This window comes from Somniosus microcephalus, chromosome 17 (genome assembly GCF_052327205.1).
Source record: "Somniosus microcephalus isolate GS21.2 chromosome 17, FLI_Smic_1.0, whole genome shotgun sequence".
Classification (NCBI taxonomy): Eukaryota; Metazoa; Chordata; class Chondrichthyes; order Squaliformes; family Somniosidae; genus Somniosus; species Somniosus microcephalus.
The window spans coordinates 5764057-5778781 of record NC_141003.1 but is presented as its reverse complement, the minus strand read 5'-3'; the positions used below and the strand labels follow the sequence as shown (position 1 = coordinate 5778781).

The window sequence follows — 14725 nt, the reverse complement described above, 5'->3', positions numbered from 1 at the left end:
ACCAGACGCGCACATCTTTGCGCAGGCCGCGCCAGACAAATCGGTTGGCCACCAGTCTAATGGACGCGCGGGTGCCGGGGCGTGAGAGGCCGTGGACGATGTCGAACACCCGTTTTTGCCAGGACGCCGGGACTACGGGGTGGGGTTGCACCAAGGAGGTGTCGCATTTGACTGTGACGGCGGACGGGCTGCAGGCGACGTCGGTCAGTCGCAGCCCTGGGAGGGTTGTGGGTGCGGAGAGCAGATCGGGGTCGGTGCGTTGCTCCGCTGCCAGTTGAGCATAGTCCACTGCCAGGTGGGCGCCGTGGACGGCGGGGCGGGATAGGCAGTCGGCCACCACGTTGTCTCGACCGGAGATGTGCCGGATGTCCGTGGTGAATTCGGACACCACGGCGAGCTGGCGTTGTTGTCTGGCTGACCAAGGGTCCGCAGATTTCGCCATCGCGAATGTCAGGGGTTTGTGGTCGACAAACGCGGTGAAGGGGCGGCCCTCCAGAAGAAATCTAAAATGGCGGACTGCCAGGTACAGTGCGAGGAGCTCGCGGTCAAAGGCGCTGTATTTGGCCTCCGGGGGGCGCAGTTGGCAGCTGAAAAAGGCCAACGGTTGCCAGGCCCCGTCGACCCACTGTTCGTACACAGCGCTGACCGCGTGGTCGGAGGCGTCCGTGGTGAGGGCCACCCTGGCGTTGGGCTGTGGGTGAGTGAGCATGGTGGCGTTGGCGAGCGCCTTTTTGATCGAGTCGAAAGCAGTCAACATGTCCGCCGACCACTCGATCGTCATTCTGTCTTTCTTACCCCGGAGGGCTTCGTATAGGGGCCGCATGAGGGAGGCCGCTCCGGGAATGAAGCGGTTGTAAAAGTTGATCATCCCCAAGAACTCCTGGAGGCCTTTGATGGTGGTAGGCTGGGGGAACTGCGATTCGGCTTGAAGGAACCAGGCGGTGGCCAGGTTCTCCCAGAACTCCGGCAGCTTCACAGAAACTGCGTTTGTGTCAGTCATGGTTACGCTTAGGAGTTGTCCTGAGCGTCGGGGTCACCAATGTAGGAGTCTACGTACTCCTAGCAAAAAATACTGAACTCGGAGAGGTTCAACAGAAAAGATTTAATTGTTGAGGCTGCATGCTGAACACAAAATGGAGTCAGAGACTACACAAGGTACAACTCTCTTTCATCAGTGCACAGCTTCGACTGCTCCTCCCCCGCTCTGGGCTTAACTATGTTGCAGATCGAGTTTCTTAAAGGTGTCATCCTTCTTAAAGGCATGACGCCTGATTTATAGTCTACGGACCGGAAAGCAGATTGTGTCCGTTCTGTGATCGGTACGCCACAGATGGATGTTTTTGTGACTGGAAAGCTGTTTCCAGTGGGGTTCAGCAGGGATCAGTACTAGGTCTCTTGCTTTTTGTGGTATATATCAATGATTTAGACTTCAATGTAGGGGGCATGATCAAGAAGTATGCAGATGATACAAAAATTGGCCATGTGGTTGAAAGCTATAGACTGCAGGAAGATATCAATGGGCTGGTCAGGTGGGCAGAAAAGTGGCAAATGGAATTCAATCCAGAGAAGTGCGAGGTACACCATGGGTTTGATACAGAATAAATCTCCCTCTACATGATCTAATCAAACACGCAAAGGCAGGGCAGGTACAGCACAGGTTAGATACAGTTTAAAGCGCCCTATACACTGTCATCAATCAGTCCCAGGCCAGGTAAAGCACGGGTTAGCTATAGAGTAAAGCTCTGTCTAAACTGTCCGATCAAACACTCTCGGAGCATGTACAGCACCAGTTAGATACAGAGTAAAGCTCTTTACTCTATCCATTCACAAACTGCAAGGGTAGGTGCAGCATGGGATGGAGACAGAGTAAAGCTCCCTCGATACTGTAACTTCAAGTACTCCCAGGACAAGTGCAGCATGGATTAAATTTAGAGTAAATCTCCTTCTAAACTGTACCATCAAGCCCTCCCAGGACAGGTACAACATGGGTTGGATACAGATAAATGCTCCCTCTGCAGTCCTGCCACAGCCAGTCGTGAATGGTGGTGGACAATTAAACAACTAGCGGGAGGAGGAGGCTCCGTGAAGATCCCCATCCTCAATGATGACGGAGCCCAGCACGCAAGTGCAAAAGACAAGGCTGAAGCATTTGCAACCATCTTCAGTCAGAAGTGTTGAGTGGATGATCCATATCAGCCTCCTCCTGAGGCTCCCACCACCACAGAAGCCAGTCTTCAGCCAATTCAATTCACTCCACATGATATCAAGAAACGGCTGAGCGCAATGGATACAGCAAAGGCTATGGGCCCTGACAACATCCTGGCTACGCTGCTGAAGACATGTGCTCCAGAACTAGCTGCCCCTCTAGCCAAGCTGCTCCAGTACAGCTGCAACACTGGCATCTACCTGACAATGTGGAAAACTGCCCAGGTATGTCCTGTCCACAAAAAGTAGGACGAATCCAATCCACCCAATTACCTACCCATCAATCTACTCTCAATCATCAGCAAAGTGATGGAAGGTGTCATCGACAGTGCTATCAAGCAGCACTCATTCACCAATAACCTGCTCACTGATGCCCAGTTTGGGTTCCGCCAGGACCACTTGGCTCCAGACCTCATTACAGCCTTGGTCCAAACATGGACAAAAGAGTTGAATTTCAGAGGTGAGTTGAGAGTGACTGTCTTTGACATCAAGGGCATTCGCAACTCCTCAGATAATGAAGCAGTCCATGCCCACATGCAGCAAGACCTCGATGACATTCAGGCTTGGGCTGATACGTGGTAAGTAACATTCATGCCACACAAGTGTCAAGCAATGACTATCTCCAACAAGCGAGAGTCTAACTGCTGCCCCTTGACATTCAACTGCATTACCATCACCGAATCCCCCACCATCAACATCCTAAGGGTCACCATTGATCAGAAACTTAACTGGACCAGCCACATAAATACTGTGGCTACAAGAGCAGGTCAGAGGCTGGGTAATCTGGGGCAAGTGTCTCAACTCCTGACTCCCCAAAGCCTTTCCACCATCTACAAGGCACAAGTCAGGAGTGTGATGAATACTCTCCACTTGCCTGGATGAGTGCAGCTCCAACAACACTCAAGAAGCTCGACACCATCCAGGACAAAGCAGCCCACTTGATTTGCACCCCATCCACCACCTTAAACATTCACTCCCTCCACCACCGGCACACCGTGGCTGCAGTGTGTACCGTCTACAAGATGCACTGCAGCAACTCGCCAAGGCTTCTTCAGCAGCACCTCCCAAACCCGTGACCTCTTCCATATAGAAGGACAAGGCCAGCAGGCGCATGGGAACACCATCACCAGCAAGTTCCCCTCCAAGTTACACAGCATCCTGACTTGGAAATATATCGCCGATCCTTCATCATCGCTGGGTCAAAATCCTGGAACTCCCTCCCTAACAGCACTGTGGGAGCACCTTCACCACACGGACTGCAGCGGTTCAAAAAGGCGGCTCACCACCACCTTTTCAAGGGTAATGAGGATGGGCAATAAATGTTGGCCATGCCAGCGACGCCCACATCACATGAACTAATTAAAAAAACATTGTCCCATTAAAAATATCCATGACAGGTGCAGGACGTTTTAATTATAGAGTAAATCTTCCTCTAAACTATCCCATCAAAGACTCACAGGATAGGTACAGCATCAGTTGGATACAGATTAATGCAGGGATCAAGATTCCCAGAGTCAGTGCAGCTCCCTTTCCTTCACGAAAGCTGGTTGTACAGCCTCCTGCCTCAAATTTACCCAGTTTACAAACCTATTGTGATGTCTGATCTCACTGTGATGCGCAGTGTGAGGGTGAGGCTTGCCCTGTGATGTCACGCTTTGGCCCGTCAAGTTAAAGGGGCCTCACCTTGATGAAACAATGTTTGGCAAACGCTTGGGCTTCATTTAGGTTGCAATGACTTGATGCGCTAGAATGCAATAACAGGTTTCCACATGGTTACGACCCAGAGAACAGGGTGTGCGGGCAATGAGCAGCGATGGGATTGTTTGCCTCTGACCAATGAGGTTAATTATTTGTGTACATTTACAGCAACAGATGGCGGCCATTCAGCCCCTCAAGCATATCAGGTAATTTAATTAGCTGGCTAATCTGTAGCTCAACTCCAGTTACCCACCTTTGATGCATTTCCATTGATAAAGTTAGGAACATAGGAACAGGAGGAGGCCATTCAGCCCCTCAAGGCTGTACCGCCATTCAAATGGACATGGCTGATTTGTATCTTAAATCCATCTACATGCATTGATTCCATGCCCCTTAATACCCTGCCCAACAAAAATCTATGGGCATAAAATTGAGTCACGCCCCCTTTCACGCTAACTTTGCCGGGGCGCTACTTTTAGAAATTGAGTGGTAGCACCCCAAGAGGGAAGTGGGGCACTTCCCTCTTGGGGCGCTGTGAGGGAATATCGTGGCGCTACGTGCCGCTCCGTCACGTGCTGCGGCATGTCGCGCCGCGGTATTGCAGGCCTTTCACCCCTTCTTAAGGGGGAGGGGCCTTGTGCAGCGTGACCCGCGGCCCAGCTGGGCCCCTGGGGATCGGGAGTGCCTGCAAAAGAGCCCGGCACTCAAGAGAAGTGCCGGGCTCACGGAGCACAGCCAGCATTCTGTGGGGGGGGGGGTTAGGAGGCCGGTGACTGCCCGGCACCCAGCCATTAAATAGTGCCACCCCAGCCGCAGTTAGGCCCCCCTGACCCCGTCGGACATAGCATCCGGCGGTAAGTCGGGGGGCGCTACCAAAGATCGCAGCCGGGACGCTGAGCAAGGCGATGACATCACTGCTGGTGGCGCAGCGCCATGGGGCACTAACGGTTAGCACCGCCGCTAACTGAATTTCGCGGTAGGTTTTGGCAAAATTAATGGGACTGAAAGCCAACAAATCCCCTGGACCTGATGGCCTACATCCTAGGGTTTTAAAGGAGATGGCTACAGAGATAGTGGATGCATTGGTTTTGATCTTCAAAAATTCCAGAGATTCAAGAACAGTCCCCACAGATTAGAAGGTAGCAAACAAAACCGCACTATTCAAGAAAAGGAGGGAGAGAGAAAACAGAACTATAGGCCAGTTAGCCTGATGTCGGTAGTATGGAAAATGCTAAAATCTATTATTAGGGACGTGGCAACAGGGCACTTAGAAAATCGTAATATGATTAGGCAGAGCTAATATGGATTTATGAAAGGGAAACCATGTTTGACAAATCTGTTAGAGTTTCTTGAGGCTGTAACTAGCAGGGTAGATAACGGGGAACCAGTGGATGTAGTGTATTTGGATTTTCAAAACACATTCAATAAGGTGCCACACAAGAGGATATTACACAAAATTAGGGCTCATGGGATTGGAGGCAATATACAGGAAACTTTCTGATATCCGGCACTGACGGGACCGAGCTGTTGCCGGTGGAACAAAACTGCCAGAGAAACGAGCGGTAATGTTAAAACATACGGAGCTTCTGAGCTCCGTATCTAGCAACAAACCCTGTTGCATAGCAACAGCCTCAAAACAGTCGGCGCAGCTTGCAAGCGTCTCTGTAGCTAAGCAACAGCTTCAGCTAGACACTTGCAGAGCCTCGACTGGAGAAAAAAAGCAACAAAACCTAAAAAAACTTATCTGAACCGACTCCTGAATTTTGCCGGTGGATAGAGCGTTCCGGACATTTAACCTCCGGTTAAACGAAAGTTTCCTGTACTAGCATGGGTTGAGGATTGATTAACGGACAGAAAACAGAGTAGGAATAAATGGGTCATGCTTGGGCCTCAGCTATTTACAATCTATATCAATGACTTAGATGAGGGGAACAAGTGTAATGTATCCAAGTTTGCTGACAATACAAAGCTCAGTGGGAAAGTAAGCTGTGAAGAGGACACAAAGAGGCTGCAAAGGGATATTGACAGGTTAAGTGAGTGGGCAAGAACATGGAGTATAATGTGGAGAAATGTGAAGTTATTCACTTTGGCAGGATGAATAGAAAAGTAGAATATTTTTTAAATGGTGAGAGACTGGGAAATGTTGGTATTCAGAGGGACCTAGTTGTCCTTGTACATGAATCAGAGAAAGCCCAGATGACCAAAAGCTTGGTTAAAGAGGTAGGTTTTAAGTAGCATCTTAAAGGAGGTGAGAGAGGGAGAGAGGCTTAGGAAGGGAATTCCAATGATTAGGGCCCAGGCACCTGATGGCCAATGGTTTAGCGATTAAAATCGGCGATGCGTAAGTGGCCCGAATTGGAGGTGAGCAAAGAACCCGGAGGATTGTAGGACTGGAGGAGGTTACAGAGATAGGGAGAGGCAAGGCCATGTAGGGATATGAAAACAATGATGAGAATTTTAAAATTGAGGCATTGCAAAACTGGGTGCCAATGTCGAGCAGCGAGCACAGGGGAGATGGCTGAACGGGTCTAGGTGTGAGTTGGATACAGGCATTTTGTACGTTTTGCATGAGCTCAAGTTTATGTAGAGTGGAAGATGGGTGGCTGGCCGGGAGAGCGTTGGAATAGTCAAGTCTAGAGGTAACAAAGGCATGGATGAGGGTTTCAGCAGCGGTTGAGCTGAGGCAGGGGCGGAGTCAGGCGATGTTACGGAGGTGGAAATAGGCGTTCTTGGTGATAGAGCGGATATGTGGTCGGAAGCTCGTTTTTTGGTAAAATATGACACCAAGGTTGTGAATCATCACCGCTGGAACAACCAAGGACATATCCTTGGCCCCTCAGCTTCCACATGTACCTGCTGCCCCTTGACGACATCAACATGGTGGCAGGTTCCACACATACACTGTAAACAGCTCTACATCTCCACCGCCCCTCTTGTCCTCTGCAGCAGTGCTGTGCTGTCAGGCAGCGTGTCCAACATATATTCTTTGATGAGCTTTAATTTCTTCCAGTTGAACATTGGGAAGATTGAAGCCATTTTGTTCAGCACCCACCACAAACTCTGTATCCCAGCCAATGATTCGAAGGGATATAATCCAGCACAACATTAATTGTCACTTGGTAAAGCATGAGTTAAAAAATGACAGCCAGCACAGATTTCTTAAAGGCAAATTGTGTCTGATAAACTTGATTGTGTTCTTTGATGAAGTAATGGAGAGGGTTGACGAAGGTTATGCAGTTAATGCTGTGTATATGGACCTTCAAAACGCATTTGGTAAAGTGCTCCATAATAAACTCATTCACAAAACGGAAGCCCTGGAATTAAAGGGACAGTATTAGTGTAAATCTAAAAATGGCTAAGAGACAGAAAGCAGGGAGTCGTGGTAAACGGTTGTTTTCCAGACTGTAGGGGAGTGTACAGTGATATCTTCCATGGGTCGGTATTAGAACCACTGCTCTTTTTAATATATATTAATGAACTGGACTTGGATATAATTACAAAGTTTGCAGATGTCACAAAACCTGGAAATGTAGTAAACAGTGAGGAGGATAGTAGCATGTATGCAAGATAGTTTTCTAGATCAGTATGTTGAGGAACCAACTAGGGAACAGGTTATTTTAGATCTAGTACTGTGCAATGAGAAAGGGTTAATTAATAACCTTGTAGTAAAGGGGTCTTTAGGGAAGATTGACCATAATATGATAGAATTTTATATTGAGCTTGAAAGTGATTTAGTCTGAAACTAGGGTCTTAAATCTAAACAAAGCAAACTACGTAGGTATGAGGGGCGAGTTGGCTATGGTAGATTGAGAAACTACATAAAAAGGTATGACAGTAGACAAGCAATGGCTAGCATTTAAAGAATTAATACATAATTTACAACAAATATACATTCCTTTAAGGCACAAAAGCTCCACAGGAAAAGTGGTCCAACCATTGCTAACAAGAGAAGTTTAAGATAGTATTAGATCAAAGGAAGAGGCTTATAATGTTGCGAAAAATAATAATAAGCCTGAGGATTGGGAGGATTTTAAAATTCAGCAAAGGAGGACCAAGAAATTGGTAAAGAAAGGGAAAATAAAATGAGAGTAAACTAGCAAGAGACATAAAAACAGATCGTAAAAGCTTCTATAGGAATGTAAAAAGAAAAAGATTAGCTAAAATCAGCTGTGTGGTTGATACTGAAGAAGGAAGCTGTAGACTGCAGGAAGATATCAATAAATTGGTCAGATGGGCAGAATGAATGGAATTCAATCCGGAGAAGTGTGAAGTAATGCATTTGGGGAGGGCTAACAAGGAAAGGGAATACACATTAAATGGTAGGACACTGAGTCGTGTAGAGGAACAAAGGGACCTTGGAGTGCATGTCCACAGATCCCTGAAGGTAGCAGGCCAGGTAGATAAGGTGGTTAAGAAGGCACACGGAATGCTTGTCTTTATTAGCCGTAGAATACAAGAGCAGGGGGGTTATGCTTCAACTGTATAAAACACTAGTTAGGCCTCAGCTAGAGTACTGCGTGCAGTTCTGGTCACCACATTACAGGAAAGATGTGACTGCACTAGAGAGGGTACAGAGGAGATTTACAAGGATGTTGCCGGGAGTAGAGAATCTTAGCTACGAGGAAAGACTGGATAGGCTGGGTCTGTTTTCCTTGGAACAGAGGAGGCTGAGGGGAGACCTTATTGAGGTGTATAAAATTATGAGGGGCCGAGATAAAGTGGATAGAAAGTACCTATTTCCCTTAGCAGAGGGGTCAAATACCAGGGGGCACAGATTTAAAGTAATTGGTGGAAGGTTTAGAGGGGATTTGAGGGGAATTTTCTTCACCCAGAAATGAGGGGGGTCTGGAACTCACTGCCTGAAAGGGTGGTAGAGGCAGAAACCCTAACCACATTTAAAAGGTACTTGGATGTGCACTTGGGATGCTGTAACCTGCAGGGCTACGGACCTAGAACTGGGAAGTGGGATTAGGCAGATTGGGTGACCGCTTTGCGGAACACCTCCGTTCAGTCCGTAAGGGTGACCCCGAGCTTCCGGTCGCCTGTCATTTCAATTCACCGCTCCATTCCCACTCGGACCTCACCGTCCTTGGCCTCTTGTACTGTTCCACGGAAGCTCAACGTAAACTCGAGGAACAGCACCTCATCTTCCGATTAGGCACTCTGCAGCCTTCCGGTCTCAATATCGAGTTCAACAATTTCAGATCATAACCTCGGCCCCTATTTCATTTTTACTTATATTTTTCCACTCCTTTCCTCCCCCCCCCCTTTCCTTTTGTTTCTCTCTCACACCTGGCAGCTATCTTTTGCCCTGCCAGTACACTTTACACCTAATCCCAGCCTATTACCATCTCGTCTAGCTTCTAATCTCTTTTACTTCTTTTGGTTCTTTTATTCTTTTGTCCGATCGCAGCCCTGCCTTCGATCTAGTTCCTTTTCTCTCCAGTTTTGAAGAAGGGTCAAACCCGAAACGTCAACTCAAATTTCTCTCCACGGATGTTGCCTGACCTGCTGAGTTTTTCCAGCATTTTCTGTTGTTATTTAGGCTGGATAGCTCTTTGTTGCCCGGCGCGGACACGATGGGCCGAAATGGCCTCCTTCCATCCTGTAACTTCCTATGAACTAGAGCATGTAGTATATTTGGATTTCCAAAAGGTATTCAATAAGGTGCCACATAAAAGTTTGCTACGCAAGATAAGACCATGGGGTTGGGGGTAATATATTAGCATGGATGGAGGATTGGTTAACAGACAGAAAACAGAGAATAGGGATAAGTAGGTCATTTTCCAGTTAGCAGGATGGGGTGCTGCAAGGATCAGTGTTGGGGCCTCAGCTGTTTAAAATCTGTATTACTGACTTAGATGAAAGGACCAAGTGCAATGTATCCAAGTTTGCTGATGATACAAAGCTCGGTGAGAAAGAGCCTGCAAAGGGATGTAGACAGGTTAAGTGAATGGGTAATAAGGTGGCAGATGGAGTATAATGTGGGGAAATGTGAGGTTATTCACTTTGGTAGGAAGAATAGAAAAACAGAATATTTTTAAATGGTGAGCAACTATTAAAATGTTGGTGCTCAGAGAGATTTAGGCGTCCTCGTACAGGAAACACAGAAAGTTAGCATGCAGGTACAGCAAGCAATTAGGAAGGCAAATGGCATGTTGGCCTTTATTGCAAGGGGGTTGGAGTACAAGAGTAAGGAAGTCTTGCTACAATTGTACAGGGCCTTGGTGAGACCACACCTGGAGTACTGGGCACAGTTTTGGTCTCCTTATCTGAGAAAGGACATACTTGCCTTGGAGGCGGTGCAACGAAGGTTCACTAGATTCATCCCTGGGGTGAGAGGGCTGTCCTATGAGGAGAGATTGAGTAGATTGGGCCGATACTCTCTGGAGTTTAGAAGAATGAGAAATTATCTCATTGAAACATAAGATTGAGGGGGATTGACAGGGTAGATGCTTAATGTTTTTTCCCCTGGCTGGAGAGTCTAGAACTAGGGGGCATAGTCTCAGGATAAGGGGTCGGCCATTTAAGACTGAGATGAGGAGAAATTTCTTCACTCAGAGGTTGTGAATCTTTGGAATTCTCTCCCCCAAAGGGCTGTGGATGCTGAGTCATTGAGTATATTCAAGGCTGAGCTCGATAGATTTTTGAACTCTAGGGGAATCAAGGGATATATATGGAGATTGGGCAGGAAAGTGGAGTTGAGGTTAAAGATCAGCCATGATCTTATTGAATGGTGGAGCAGGCTCAAAGGGCTGTATGGCCGACTCCTGCTCCTAATTCTTATGTTTTTCATGTTCTTATCAGGGCGAGGGGATTACAATAATAATAGGGACTGTGAAAGCGGAATTTTGAGAGAGCAGATATGAGATGGAAAGAAACAAAATGGAAGAACAGTGTCCTGATTTCAGGTACAAAAGTCAAATTGATCAGCTAGGTTTGGAAATGACCTGCATCGATTACTTGGGTAACAATCAGAATATCTCATGTTATTCTAAGAACTTGTAGCTCTTGTTCCCAAAGGTGACCCCATCTGGTGTATATGAATTGTCTCCTTGCCTTATGAGTGCTATAGTGAAAACCTAGATGGTATCAGCACCTTGTTTGTTCAACAGTCTGTAACTGATAACCTCAGGGATGCAATCTAACAGCATCTTTAGGGATTCACTCCAGTATAAATAAACCGCTAATTTCTCTTCATTATCTCATTATTCCAGTCCGATCGATTGCCTCCAACACCAGCAAGATTCCTCAATGCACAGAAAATGCATTGGACAGTAATTTCTCAGATAAAGGCTGTATACTACCCCATTCTCACAGCAGCTGGAGTACCTGGTAAGTTATTTTCAGAATGTCTTGTGCAAGTAATACACAGTGGAACTGTATTCCTGTTTACGCTCTGTGCCTGGTAAATGTAACACATTGATCTCCAAATCTGTCCAAGTCATGCACTCACTTAGCAATGTCCATCCATGGTGCTGTCTTCTCTCCTGTTACCTCTTATCCTTAAGTGTTGCCTTCTCTCCAATCACTTTCATCCTTGATGTTGTTTTTTCTCATACTACCTTTTTTTCTTGCTATTGTCTTCTCTCCAATCCCCTTTATTCTTGGTGTTGTCTTATCTCCTACTCCTGTTCATCCTTCATGTTTATTTCTCATCTATTCCTTTTTAATGTTTGTCTTGTCTTCTCTCCTCTTCACTTCTACCCTTCACTCTCCTGCTCACTTTTATTCTTAGTTTTGTCTTCTTTCCTACTCTCGCTTCCTTTTATTAAAGCTGCTGTCTGCTTTTTTGGTCCTTTCTTTCCCTGGTTTCCTCTCTCTTACACCCTTTACCCTTATTATTGCCTTTTCTCGCACTCTCTTTTACACTTTGTGTTTCTTCTCTCCTGTTCCCTTTTATCCTTGTTGATGTCTTCCCTCATAGTCCCTTTTAACCTTGATGTTGTCTTCTCTCCTGCTCTCTTCAACCTTTGATCTTGTCTTCTCTCCTGCTCCCTTGTATCCACAAGGATCAGTGCTGGGACCACCGCTGTTCACAATTTATATTAATGATTTAGACTTTGGAATCAAAAACACAATTTCTAAATTTACGGATGACACCAAATTGGGAGGGATAGTCAATACTGAGGAGGACTGCAGCAAATTACAGGAGGACATTAATAAACTTGCAGAATGAGCATATAATTGGCAAATGAAGTTCAACACAGATAAATGTGCAGTATTATATTTTGGTAGGAAGAATGGGGGGGTCACTTATCACTTGGAAGGTGCGAGTCTGGGCGGGGTAGAGGAACAAAGGGATCTCGGAGTACAAATACACAAATCACTAAAAGTTGCGACACAGGTTAGCAAGGCCATAAAAAAGCAAACCAAGCACTAGGGTTTATTTCTAGAGGGATAGAATTGAAAAGTAGTGAAGTTATGCTAAACCTGTATCGAACCTTGGTTAGACCACACTTGGAGTACTGTGTACAGTTCTGTTCGCCATACTATAAATAGGATATAGAGGCACTGGAGAGGGAGCAGAGAAGATTTGCAAGGATGATATCAGAAATGCGAGGGTATACATATCAGGAAAGGATGAACAGGCTGGGTCTCTTTTCTCTTAAAAAAATGCTGAGGGGCGACCTAATAGAGGTCTTTAAAATTATGAAAAATTTCGAGAGAATGTTTCCACTTGTGGGGAAGAGCATAACTGGAGGCCATCAATAAAAGATTCCAGTAGGGAATTCAGAAGAAACTTCTTTACCCAGAGAGTGGTGAGAATGTGGAACTCGCTACCACAGGGAATGGTTGAAGCCAATAGTAAGGATGTATTTAAGGGGAGGCTAGACAAACACATGAGGGAGAAGGGAATAGAGGGTTATGCTGATAGAGTGAGATGAGCAACGACAGGAGGAGGCTCGAGTGGAGCATAAACGCCAGCATGGACTGGTTGGGCCGAATGGCCTGTTTCTGTGCCGTATACCCTGTGTAGTCCTGTGTATCATTGATGTTGTCTTCTCTCCTGCTGAGCTTTATCCTCGGTATTGTCCTATTTTATTAATCTCCCTAGATTCGAATTGGCTACAGAAACGCAACCTGAAGGCTGAAACATGAAGAATCCGCTGTGAGATGAGGCACAACCTACTCCATCGGCTTGTCCTGCGCCTTCAACAGAGGAGAGCAGAACACAAGCAAGAACATTCAGCATGGAATGCAGATAATTCCAGCTGGTACTTTGCCTTTGACTCCGGCTAGTTATTTTACTGTTTTGTTTTCTATTTCTCACAGTGAACTTGCTGGCGATTGTGATCCTGTCTCGGGGAAAGTGCGGTCTCTCCAAGTGCATCACTCGCTACCTGCAGGCGATGGCGACGGCAGATCTCCTGGTGATTGTCTGTAATGTATTATTGCATCAGATTGCTGCTCTTTACTGGTGGGGGTCTTTCCTGCTCTGCACTCCAGTGTGCAAAGTCATTCTCTTCCTGGTTCCCACTGCCATAGACTGTTCTGTCTGGTTAACTGTCGCTTTCACCTTTGATCGTTTTGTAGCCATTTGCTGTCAGAAGCTGAAAACAAAATATTGCACCGAGCAAAGCGCTGGTGTGGTTATCATCAGTTTGAGCATCCTGTTCTGTTTAAAGAACATTCCCTGGCCCTTCATGTATAAACCTTATTTGACAGTTAGCAATATACCGCGGGGCTGCCTTGTATCGGTACAGTTTTATACTCTACCCCCATGGAGAGCATTTTCTTGGATTGAACAGCTGGTAACCCCGTTGCTTCCATTCTGTTTGGTTTTATTGTTTAACGCTCTCACCGTCAAGCGCATTTTAGTGGCCAGTCGGGTGCGGAGGAGCCTCCGGGACCGCAGCAATGGTGAGAATGACAAGGACCCTGAGATGAGGAACCGCAGAAAGTCCATCGTTTTACTTTTTGCAATATCCAGCAGTTTTATCCTGCTCTGGATGACCACTGTCATATATTTCTTATATTATCGAATTGCAAGCGCCTTTAACTGCAGATTTGTAACTAACCCTTTTGCAGCTTTCCAAGAAGCGGGAATCATGATCCAGCTCCTGAGTACCTGCACCAACACGGCCATTTACACAGTGACCCACAGCAAGTTCAGACAGGAGCTGCTCAATGGCCTCAAATACCCCTTCTCTCATTGTTAAAGGAGTTCAATGAGGGAAAGGTGGGAGGCGGGACTGAATCCCCCAAATATCACAACTCCGCCAGATCACAATTAGCTCCCACATTTACCAAAGGCGCTCCGCAACCAGGCTGACAATATTCCCTGTCCATTCATCGGTTGGCAAACGTTACATCAAAATCAAATTTAACATAACCCGACAGAAAATGAACACAAGCCACAGGCAGTAACAAAACTTGTGTCTTCATTCCGATCACTTTTCAAACAAGGCCCTCAGAAACTGACCCCAATGGGATTGTCGGGGCGGAAGGGCGGTGAATGGACTGGATATTGGTTTCTATCGGCCCGGACTCACAGCCCAGCCCTGCCTGCAGCACCTGTGGGCTCAGTTCTCCCTTCACCTGTTCCTGAGCCCCTTAAAGAACATTGGAATCCAGAGTCTGTGCTATTTTAACAGCTGTTAGTCGGCAATAGGCCGGGAATTACTGGTGTTCATCAGAAGGAATGTTTCTGCTTTCAAATAACATTCCGTGGCTATTTTCGAACAGCCGTTAAGTCTTTTTAACACAATAAACGGGCTAATACCTCAGTTATAATAGCGGGGCGGGTGAAGTTTCCATTCAGCAGTATATTTTTGTTTATTTTGAATGAGAGTAAAGAGGCCGCCAGGTGGAAAGGTTT

General features: G+C 46.5%; 1 protein-coding gene across 1 annotated transcript; it reads left to right on the top strand.

Annotated features, from left to right (window-relative positions):
* The first annotated feature begins 11168 nt into the window (after positions 1-11168).
* Positions 11169-14066, top strand: LOC147105467 (putative G protein-coupled receptor 139). The gene is made up of 2 exons (XM_086010908.1): positions 11169-11238; positions 13180-14066. The coding sequence occupies exons 1-2, from the start codon at positions 11169-11171 to the stop codon at positions 14064-14066; spliced, it is 957 nt and encodes a 318-aa protein (XP_085867034.1).
* Positions 14067-14725: the final 659 nt, after the last annotated feature.

Coding starts and splice junctions, on each gene's coding strand:
- LOC147105467 (XM_086010908.1), top strand. CDS start 11,169: ATGCATTGGACAGTAATTTCTCAGATAAAGGCTGTATACTACCCCATT. Junction 11,239..13,179: donor CACAGCAGCTGGAGTACCTG/GTAAGTTATTTT, acceptor TATTTCTCACAG/TGAACTTGCTGGCGATTGTG.